Source organism: Cygnus olor, chromosome 1 (genome assembly GCF_009769625.2).
Source record: "Cygnus olor isolate bCygOlo1 chromosome 1, bCygOlo1.pri.v2, whole genome shotgun sequence".
NCBI lineage: Eukaryota > Metazoa > Chordata > Aves > Anseriformes > Anatidae > Cygnus > Cygnus olor.
The window spans coordinates 41067281-41078911 of NC_049169.1; the positions used below are offsets into that span (position 1 = coordinate 41067281).

At 50.0% G+C, this 11631-nt stretch overlaps 1 protein-coding gene across 1 annotated transcript; it reads right to left on the reverse strand.

Moving 5' to 3' along the window:
- Positions 1-2528: 2528 nt before the first annotated feature.
- Positions 2529-9670, reverse strand: CSRP2 (cysteine and glycine rich protein 2). Its single transcript, XM_040553850.1, has 6 exons — positions 9514-9670; positions 6305-6423; positions 4824-4992; positions 3756-3888; positions 2959-3052; positions 2529-2832 (listed from the first exon to the last, which is right to left on the reverse strand). The coding sequence occupies exons 2-6, from the start codon at positions 6414-6416 to the stop codon at positions 2756-2758; spliced, it is 585 nt and encodes a 194-aa protein (XP_040409784.1). The 5' UTR covers positions 6417-6423; positions 9514-9670; the 3' UTR covers positions 2529-2755.
- Between the last annotated feature and the right edge of the window lie 1961 nt (positions 9671-11631).

Sequence of the window (11631 nt, forward strand, 5' to 3'; positions counted from 1 at the left end):
CATTTTGTCATTAGCTCAAGTTTGCATGCAAAGAGTAGCTGCTTCCTTAGTGTTGAGATATTCTGCACATTGGAGATGACTGCATTTGATCCCGATGGTTAGAGTGACACAACCCTGCAGCAGAACTTGATGAATAACGAACACTTCTGCTATTAAATGGTAATAATTTGCAAGAATTTAACAAACCTGCAAATGTGTTCCCTAAAAGACCCTTATTTTCTATCCTGAATGTAATGTGTCTTGTGACTAGTGTATATATTAATGCAAAAAATCTAGTAGGAGCTTAGCTTGAATGAAAAGTTGTGATAAATTACCACTTCATAACATTAATTCATTTTGAGTTGCTCTGGAAGTTGTATCTTGCCTTTTTTTTTCTGTTGTGTAACAGCCTCCCTCCCCTGTTTCAGGAAGCCAGCTTCTCAGCCGTGTATTTATATATTTAGTCCAAAGGCAGACTCATTTGAGGATTGTCACAGAGGTGTAGGCACACGCCTTCGGTGTGATGGAAGAATTGGGGGTGCGGGAGCCTTCCTGCACAACTGTCGAGTCAGCAAAGGAGAAAAATGATTTTTAGGAGAAAAGTATTAAATTCTGCAGTGTGAATAGGTTTCTGCCCAGGTTTCCCGGGCTGCACTGTTGCTTGTGATCTCACTCCCACCCCAAATGTGTGCTGCTTCCACATTACTGGTGTCTTTTTCAGCTGTAATTTTTCTCTCTGTGTGAGCTGTGCAAGCTCTTGGCTCGAGTTTTGATCAGTCTGTCTGTTCTTCCTCGTACCCATATTGTTCCTTTATAACTCGTACAAAATGCTCTTTGTGTATTATTTTGACTCGTACATATTTTTCTAATCAGGCTTTTGGCTCATGCTGCCACACTACCTCAGCCTGCAGTGGTAGATGTTGCTTGAAACCCTGCCTGCGACCACGCTCACGCTCGTGATTACCATTTTATTGTAGCGTTCCCAGTCCTGAATGTGCCTCCGTGAACTCGCTCTGTAAAGGCTTTTTTTCCCCCAAAGGTATCATCCTGCGTCCAAAACCAGACTGCTTCAAACCTCATCTCTTCTGTAATGAACTTCTGTTGGGCAGGATGAGAACACAACAGCCTCCCACCTCCCCCCAGACCACCACTTGGGCTGTAACACGAGCTCGTGCCTCCGCACCCAGGTGGCCCTGCTCTGGGAGTTTGCCCTGGTGGCCTCGCTGTGCAGTAGCACATCCTTCACGGGAAGGGATGGAAAGAAACTCGTACAGCAGCCTGTTACCTGCTCAGACACGCTCCCCTGAGGTATGGTGTGTGGTTTTAGGAGCTGACTCCCAGATCTCGTCTGCTTCCTCCTAACAGTAGGCAAGAAGAAGCCCTAAGCTTTGCAAAAGGTTGGCCGAGCAGCCTGAGCGCACCAGTAAATGCTTGTTCCTGGCACTCAGGAAACAAAACAAAACAAAAACAGCTAAGCTGTTCATACTAAATGCTGGTTACTTTGCCTCAAACGTTTTGCCTCCCAGTTTTAGTACCTCATTCTCACGCAAGGCCTCTGTGTTGGGCTAGACCTTGGTCTCCTCTTGAGGAAGTGACTCCTGCTTGTACCACGAGAAGTGAAACCTGAGGTGCTGTCAGCTTAGGTCCAGCAATTTCATGGTGGAAGATGCTCCAGCCCCTAAAATAAGCCAAGCTCGCCAGTGAGCTTTCCACTAAAGGTATGGCTACAGCAGAAGCACTTTTCTCCAAACCTTAGCAAACTGCTGCTAATAAACACTTAGGTTAGCAGGTTCAAGGGCCCTGGCTGTTGCAGCCTTCACACAACTGGCGTGATCACATGGAGTAAGTCTGTGCTTACCCATGCATCGATGTGTAATTGCTAGCGCTCCTTGCCTAGTCAACTTGACTCCATGTCCTGTTATCTACCAGAACATTTGGAGGCAGGATTTTGTTCTGCTCTCTTGTGGCACTACAGCTGCCTCTGGCAGGTGCAGTCCTCAGATGGCTGTAATCCTCCACGGTTTTAGGAAACCGAGGGGTGTAACACTACTGGAAAAAGGCCAAAAGCTTCTCTTAAGATTGCATTTGACATGTTAGTCTGGAGCTTGGTCAACTGTAAGTAGGGATGTTATTAATCTGCAGCTGTACTGGTACAGTACTCCTGTCCAAAAAGCAAGTCCTGTGCATAATAAAACCTCAATACCAAAGCAGATGCAATCCCACAGAAAATTATGGTGAGGCTATGTCCCCTCCCTAGAGAATCTACTTCCGGGACAGCTGCTCATTTATGCACACAGCTACGTAAAACCCACCTCTTCTGCGCAGCGGGTGGTTAGCCACTTTCCACACGTGTGATGGTGTGGTAGTCACCACTGAAGGCCATGGCCAGTGCTGCACCTCTCACCTTCCAGTCCTGCTGGACCTTCAGTGAAGATCTGCACCAAGTCCATGCCATTGTGTCTTTACCCCTGCTCGCTGGAGCACCCCAGTAACAGTCTCTTTAATTACTTGTTCATAGTTGGCAAAGCAGGTGACACTTGGCTTTAGGATACGTCAACAAGCAAAGCTTTATTGAATCGATACACAGTATTAGAAGTGTTAAAGTGTGGTACATAAAGCAAGGAAAAAAGCAGTGCTTTCAAAGATAACGTCTAGAAGTATGGCCCAAGCGCTACAGTAAACTACTATCGGTTTCACAGTAGTTAGTAACATTTTGGAAACTCTTTTCTTGCAGCAGAATCCGAGCAGAGCCGTACAGGTTGAGCGCTGTGCCCCCTCATTGGGCATGAACGAGGGCACCTGCTCCCTGCCCATAGCCAAATCCTTTGGGGCCGAAGTTCTTTGCGTAACAGCCTGCAAGAGAGAGGAGTGGTAGGGGCTGAGGCTTCTGAAAGTCTCTTGAAACAGGAATAAATTCAGCCTCTGCCCTTGTAACAGATTACCTTGAACCATTAACAAATCGTCTTTGTTTTTCCTCACCTTTACAGTAGATTTCTCCCTCTTTTTCAGTTAGGGTCGTAGATTCTAAGCTTTTCCCACACTTGGCACATCGGAAGCAGTTTTTGTGCCATGGCTAGGAGAGAAAAAAAAAAAGCTTAAACACACAGAATGCCTGAATTTGTAAAAAATAAAAAGCTATTAATTAGACATGCTTGTATCAGTATTGTTTACATATATTGGTGCAATGAAAACCACTTAAAGTGCACTAGTGGCTGATTAGTGTCTGCATTTTTGGGTGGCACAAAGCCCTGGATTCCACACAGCTTACTGCTCAGGGAAGCATTTTGAAAGGCCTGGGCTTGCCCTAATCAATTCTGATCTTGGCTATCAGTCAGACAGCTGGCAGACTGACACACAGTTTTATGTGGTGCTTGCAGAGAATATGCCCTTTCTGCTGAAACATTCAGCCCTTCATGAGCTGCGCACAAAAGGATCATTCTCTTTTCTGGAGGGAGAGGGCTCCTGAACTTTGGTTCAAGTCTCTGGCATGAGAAGGTACTGAAGCTTCATCTCTGAAATCCAAGGCGAGCCCTTGTTACCCAGAATTTCCATTTCAAGTGCTCTTTAAAAAAAAATTAAAAAATATATAAACAAAAAATGAAGACTAGATTACTTTGACCATTTCCAGTTTTGAAAAACTAAGTTTTAAGGTGACCGCCCCACAGTTGGTTCTCCAATACCTTCTAGATAGCACTCACTATCAGAAGCCTTCATAATATACCTCACTCACTTTAAAGTCCACTTAAGAGAGAAAAAAAAAAATCACATTCCCTTACCTTTCCAGCACCTATTACTTTCTCTGCTGCATAAACAGAATCCCCACACCTGGAACATTTCTCTGCACCTCCAAACTTCTGAGCAAATTTTGAAGTGTTTGGGTTTGTTGTGGGTCGGTGGGGAGAGGGCGTGCTGAAAGAAAGAGGACATTTGTTTTCTTTTCTTAGTAAAAGAGCTCTTGCTCTTCCTGACAACGCTAACAGTGCAGCATCTAACACACAGTACAGAATACAGTACTTTTCCAAAATTTGAGAGGTTGTTACCACATGCCACTTCTAGAGACATGATGAATTCCAAGACCTTTATCAGGACACAGATTTATTTTACCTTTAGTAAGCTAAAAACAATTGTTAAATTCCTGTCATCTGATCATGTCTGGAACCTGAACTGATCAGTGAACCTAACGGATTGAGCTATGTATCATTTCTAGATTTGCTCTGGCTGGAGAGCAGGCATCATATAAAAGTCAAGTAACAATTCGGGAACTTGCATGAGGCCAGTGGCAAGGCATACCTACGGTGCTTTTCAGGTGCTTTGCTTTACAGCAAGAACTTAATCAGATTAGGACTGTTTACAGTTTAATAAGCCACTTGGTTTTGGCTGTAATTAAGCACAAATGCTTCTTCATTTACCAATTAAAATTTCATTCTTGTAGACCCAGATTTGCAGCTCCCTGAATCCATCCCTCCACAAACCTGTTGAGCAGCTGCATTTGCAGCTTGCTTAGGAGAGCACCCCAAGACCCAGCAGGGTGCTGACCTGCTGAGGGCTCCTCAGAACTTCCAGCAGGGCAGCAACCCTACCCCATCCTAATCCATATGGCTTGCTTCTTGTGTCCTTCCTTACCTGTGCTGACCCCTGCTCTTACAGTGCCTACTCAGAGGCATCGTGGAAGGTTTGTGCACTGTCAGCTAAACGCCTCGCGTTCGGTTATACTGCATTCGCTTATATCTTTTGCGGCATTCCTCTCCAAGTGACATGAATTAGACAAAATCCGCCCTGAAAGCCTCCTGTGAGAACAGTGCTGGAGGACAAAGGTGAGGCACATCCCAGCCCGGTTAACTCACCTCTCAGGCTTGATACCTAGTCTCTCTCCCCTGTCCATGTTCAGCGTGCCTGCCCCTTGCCCATATCCGTAACCTTTTGGGCCGTACTTTTTCCCATAGCAAGACTTGCAGTAAACTTCAGCATCATGAATCGCTACAGTTGTGCTGTCCAAGTTTTTCCGGCAGACCACTAGAGGGGAAAAAAGTTAAACAGCCTTAAGGGACAATTTCCAACAGCACACGTAGAAAGCCAGAAGTCAAGGGAGAAGTGGTTACATGGCTTTCCTTGTCCACAAGTCTTCCTATTAGGCTGTGGGACGGCTGGAGATTAGAGGGGGCAGGTTGTCTTTTGAATTAGTGAATTATGCTTAGCCCTATAAAGAGCTCTCTTCCCTCCCACCTTTCCACAGCCATGACATTTAAAGCCTGGAAACTTGCCGTGGTTTGATGAATGAGACCGCTCAGAAACCCAGATAGTGCCGTCAGCAGTTTCCCTTGACAGATGCCGTATAGTAGAGAGCAAATCAGTGCAGAAGAGTCCCTGTCCTGCCCTTTTGGCCAGGGAAGGAAAACCTGAAGGCTTCCCCCCTGCCTGGTTCTGGTTTGGGGCACAGTTGGTGCTGTTTCACAGCTGTCACCAGAGGGGCCTCGCTTTTCTGGCATTCATAAATCGTCCTTCAGCACAACGTAAGCACCCTGCTCAAGGTTACAGCTGAAGGCAGAACTATTTCCTGCTTCTTCTTAAACCTTCCTTTGTAACCACACTGACATGTTCTCTCAGTCTGCAGCAGCACTGTGCAGTGATAAAGAATTTGGATTGAGGGGGAAAAAAAAAAAAGAGAGCCCTAAGAATTTTGTGTTCAAAAAGAATTTAGGGTCTTCAAAATACGCGGCAACCTTTGCTTATGGCATTCATTAGCTCCAAGGCTCTTTTTATAAGACACAAATATCCAATAAGTAAATCAACTCGTGCACGTTTGTTCAAGTGTACAGACTTTAACCCCAGCAGAACTATGCACGAAGCAAAAGCAAACACGGAGTCAAACACACTAGAGCCATTGTTTGCCTACAAGTTCCAGGTTTCTTTTAATAGAAACTCCCATAAAAGGCTGAAAGTGAGGCAGCTGAGACATCTAATTTTTGTGACTGCTGTAGAGCTAAGGAAAAGGAGCGTAGGTGCGCCGGGGCTCCCGTGCCAGCACGGCGTGCTGACGTTGTGCTGCAGATTCATGGCAAACCAGACTGAGAGGTCCAGCCGCAAGTGTGGCTTGTAGAGAAGGTTAATCCTAGCTCCGTCTGCAGGTATTAAATGCCAGCAAGACAAAACAGTACCTCATGGCTGCAATGAGGTAAAATTCCCTGACTCGGTCAGGCAGGCTGCTGCTTTGCCAAGTGTTCAAAGTAAATAACGTGACCCCCAACCAACAGCGTGGCCACCGCCGCGACCCCGAGCTAGGCCGGGCGGTTTTGGGGTGGCAGGCCGGGCCGGGGGCAGTACTTACTGCAGAGGAAGCAGCAGCGGTGGAAGCTCCTGCCGTCGCACTGCACCTCCTCGGCGTGGTACACCGTCCGGCCGCAGGCGCCGCACTTGTTGCCTCCTCCCCAGTTGGGCATGGCGGTGCTGCAGGCCGCGGGGCGGTGGGGGAGAAGGAGAAGCTCGTTAGCTGCGCTGATTGCCGCGTCCTTCGGGGCCCCGGCTCCCCGAGGGTTAGGGTTTTGGGTACTGACAATGAAATCTGCCGAGCTTGGTGCTCCAAGCAAGGAAAACAGAGACAACGAATCCACGAGGCACATCCTCCAGTGCCTGCTCAGGAGTTTCAACGTTACATAAACTGGATATGCACAAATTAGGCTTTCATGCACAAGGGCTTTACTGTACCTTGAGCGGACGCCCCCCAGATGGATGTAATTTCAGTTTCTATGCTTCATTAGCGCTGGGCCTCTCGTCTGGTGGAAGCAAACCAATTGTGCCAACAACGGCATTTTGTTTTCCTGCAGGGCCCAACATTCGGGACGCAGCACAAGCCAAAGCTCAGCTCGCTGGAGGGCCATTTATTAGGGCTGTGGGGGCATTTTGAACTCCCTTGGGATCACGCCTGCACTTCAAGGCTGTTTAAGGGGGATTATTTCCCAGGGACCCCACCGCTGTTACACAAACTGCATCTTTACCAGACAGCTACGGGAACCAAACCCAACTGCTCCACGGACTGCAGCTGCCCTAAGAGGAAGAGGAACTCTCTCATGCATGATTTGCAGCAGGCCCCGGGAGGCTGGCAAGGAGGGATGGCTATCACTACCAGTCGTATCCAGCTACAGCCCTAATAGCAGTTGCCTACCCGAAGCCAGAAGCAGCAGCAGCTCTCCCACCTCAACCTACTGCCCTGTCCTCACGCTGTCACCCCCACCAAATCCCACCCAGCTTGGCCTGCAGCTCCTCTTGCTCCCCAGAGGGTCCTGTTAGCTGGCCTGGGCTAAAGCACTAATGCAGAGCACTACCTTTGGCTTGTATGGGGTTTTCCTCCTCCTGCCGCCACTGAGGGCTATGAGCTTTCTGCCACAGGGCAGTTTTGCTTGGGGTACACCTTTCCAAGGTGACGTTGCCAAGCCCAAACGAAGCCACCCGTCTCACCCGTGCTGCACAAGTGCCTCCAGCCCACGCAGCCTGAGTGCCAGCTCGGCAGTGCGGGGTGTGCAGGGAGGGCTGCATGGGCCCCCAGGGAGACACGCTGCCAAGCCACGGCTGGGAGACCTTTGTCCCAGACAGGCAAGCAGCCACTCGTAGCATGTGGGAAAATAAGATTAGTTATTAACGCGAATTAGGGCATCTTTGGTACATTCCTACACAAAGGCTTAAGAAACTTCCTCGGAGTGGCTGAGCGGTGCCATTTACAGCACCGACACTAATTACTGAGATATTCCTTTGTTTAATGCTTCCAGGGGATTAACAACATTACTGCTCATGGTCTAGCACTAATACTCCGACCAAGCTCATAAAATTAGTTTTATGACGTTCACCAGTTTGTCTCTGTCATTCTTGGCACAACCATAGAGTCTAAAAATTAAGATTCCATTTCTTTTATTCAAGTGTTTGGCTGTGCTACTGCACAGCAGCTGACATCAATCATGGCATACGGCGTCCTTAGCTAACGGGAATATAGGCTGCACAAAGCTTTGGAAAAGGAATGTGTTAACTGGAAAAAAAAATGGAGAAGGGATTCCTATCCATTTTGTACACTTTCCAAAGCATAAGTGGTAGGTATTTGGTACAAGAACTACTTCTTCTCTAGTTTCCTTTCACCATCCCCATGCTCACGTCCTTTTTTGCATTCACTTCAGCTTAAATTATTTTAATTGCTTTATTGGCAAACAGTTGTCTAATTTCCACACACACTAGACCTGAAGACCTGGATCCGGTTTCCAGCTTCGCCCCAGATTTCCCATGCAATATTGGCCAACACAGGGTGCAGCTCCACCCCTCCTTCCTCGGGGAGACGAAGTATTAGAGGATCTGGCAACCATTAGCTGACTCCAATACCCTGATAAGGGCTCTGGGAATTCATTAAATGAAAAGCAAAAAAGGAACTGAAGTCAGAGCTTCAAGGTGACCTCGCTCTCTTCCACAGAAGAGATTCCCATTTATCCTCCCCGCGACGTTCCCATGACAGCTCGCGTGGGAAGAACGGCAATATTTCTTCAATTATCCGGCAGCGAGGGCTACCCTGAGGTGGCGGTGCCTGGGAGGCACCTGGGGAGGAAGTGCTGATGGTGTGGGGGCGCGCAGGACGGCGTGCAGGCCCCAGGAGAATGGGGCTCTCCTCCGGGAGCTCCGCGGGCAGCGGCTCCCAACCCCAGCGCCCGCACGAAGCCTTCTCCACCCCCAGGAGGCTTTTTGGCCAGTTCAGGCAGGCCTCCGGGGAGCTCCAGCGCAGTAATTAAGCATCCAGATGATCTCACCAGCAGCACCAACAATTCTGACTTCTAATTGCAGGTTTGTTGGCAGCGCCTTCCCTCTGATAAGAGCACCCTGGCTTCTGCTAAGCTCGTGCCCAGCTGAGAGGAGGCTACATTCCTCAGCTAGCGCTCTCCAAAATGCCAGTTACGAGCTAGGGCAACAGCAAAGTCCTTTCCGACACATTTGTTAATGGGGTTTAAACACAAGATACCCAAAGCAGACACAGGACAGACAGTGAGGAATTTCAAGCTAGCCCGTTATCCTTAAAATACACAAAACAGCTTTTGCAGTGACCCGTTCAGGGACCCAGACACGCTCCATGGGACAAGCTGAGTGCTGATGGGCATCGAGCAGCCCCACGCTGCTCTCCCCAGCCCCAGCCCCACCGCTCACCCACAGCCACCCAGCACAGGGCTACCCACCATAACCAACACCAAGGGAACCCATAAACCTATGGGGACGGGCTATGCACTGCCGGGGGGCTCCTCAGCAGCCGAAGTGGAAGAGGGAAAAACGAAGGGCTTCCCCGTTCAGCTCCCTCCATGCCTCTGCACAAGGCAGGGCTGGGCGAGCATCCCCCAGCCCCATCGCCGGCCGGGCAGACCCCAAAGGGTGCCCCAAAAGAATTCCAGGGATGGGGTGCGATGGGATGGGGTGCGATGGGATGGGGTGCGATGGGAGGGGGTAGCTGCTGCTCCGACGCCCCCCCTCGGCCCGGTGTCGCCCCCAGGACCCCCGCTCCCCCCGGCCGCCACTCACCGCGGGCTGGGCTCGGCTCCTCTCGGCCCGGCGCGGCCCCGCAGCCGCTTAAAGCGCCGGGGCGGAGCCTCCCCGGCCCGGCCCGGCCCCGGCCCCGGCCCCGGCCCCGCTGCCCCCCCGGGGCCGCCCCGTCTGCGGGGGGGACCCGACGGGACGGGGCGAGGGGGTCCGAGGTGCCCCACCGCGGGCCCTGGAGGGGGGGGTCAGGCTGCGCTTTAACTCGCCCTGCTCCGTTTTAGGGGGTTTTAGCCCCAAACGGCCTGTCCGCGTCCATCCGACAGCCCGCCGGGGCCCGCGGCCGGGCTCCTGGGGCCAAAAGTGGCCTCGGTGTTACAAGGGGCGCGGGTGGGGAGGGCGCGGGGGTCCTGCCCGGGTCCTGCCCCCGCAGCTCGGCTCCAAAAGCGAGCAGAGCACCAGCCCCCGTGGTGGCCGCCAGCCAGGCCCAGAGGCTCGGGGTGCTAGTAGAAATACCCCCGAAGTATTGGCCGTGGTTGGTGCTCGGCTTGGAGGTGAGGTTAAGGGAGAGGATCCCTCCAGTTGAGGAAAATAAGAGGCGTGTGAGTCAGAGCAGGCTGCCTGCGCCTACTGCACGAGGTACCTGTGCTCTCTTGCCCAACCAGTCCCGCTCCCAGCCCTGCTGGGACTGCGTGTAACGAGGCCGAGTTATTTACCACGTCTCCTCAGGTAGCCTCCAACGCGGTGAGATTTTCCCTCCCGATAATGTTTCCTAAAGACTGTAAAGAAAATAAACAGCGAGGATCCTGAAGGGAAGAAAGCAGCGCTGCAGTCCTGTTAAGATGTGAACGTGTGCAAGGCAAGGAAATGCTCACTGTGATTAAGGGGCCGTGCTGGTACAAAATAAAACCTTCTTCAGCGCTGCCAAGGGAGTTAGAAGACGGTCTGACATGCAAGGATTATTTTTCTTGTGTCCAGTATTTAATCAGTCTGTCAGAAACAGAGTAGGTACAAGGGACTGACACAAATATGTTAGTAAGTCCGTTACTGTAGGAACAACGTTAAGGAGTACATTACTACAACCCTCAGGAATCATGGCTTGGAATGAAGGAAAGCAGAAATGAGTGAAAACTTTCACCACATAGTTTATTTTTATTGATGACTATATCTATAATACGCTTCATAAATATATTCAAATAGGCATAAATATATATAAATGCATTCTTATTTATATGTGCATATTTTATAAATATGTATGTAGGTATAACTCCATACACACACACATTGTATCTCCGCAGGAGGTCTGTTCTCTGTCTCTGTCCCTGCCTTTCCCGAGGACACAGTTTGGAACAATTTGAAGACGAAGCCTGCATCTGACCCTCCTGCACCCCTCGCTGTCCTGCACACTCCCTCATCCGGTGACCCGAGCAGCCTCCCTGACCCATCGCCCTCCTCGCCACCCTCCTGACACGATCCCATCCTGCCCCACGTTCCTGTCTAACACCCGCTGTACATTCCTCTTTCCAACCCACTCGTCCCAAATCCCAAATGTTGACTCCCCTCACTGCCTTGCGGAGGAGCTCCTGTCTGACCTCCCCACCAGGTGCCCTGCTCCTGCTGCCTGCCAGCTTTTTTCTGACTTGTGCTTTTTTGAGCTCAGCAGTTCACAAACAGGTCAGTTTGTTCTGAGAAGCAGCATTTAGGTTCTCAACAACCACTGCTCGTTTCCTCTATTGGTTGGCCAGCTCCGGCATCAGCCTGTGAGCAGGGACACATGCTTCTGCTTTCTTCTGCTTCCGTGGCCACCTGCACAAAACCAGTTCTCCCTTCCCTTGTAAAACCGACCTGAAGCATGTTTGTCCACTGTTTTCACCTCAAAACAAAGTTCTCTGGTTTTACCTATTCTGTAATCTTACGTAAAAGTTGGTCTGCAGGTTTTGGGGACTGAGTAAATAACCAGGCTTTCTGACCTATTTTCTCCACTTGTCACACATCAGCCTTGGGCCTTTTACATCCACTAAATACCTTCCACTCACCTGGGATTATCTTATCCTTGTTTGATCTTGTAAGTACGGTCCCACATGTCTGCTTACAGCTCAGTCAGTCTGCTCGCTCCCCTGGTAATCCTTGCTGTCATTTTATGTACGTTTTTCTAGATGGTTG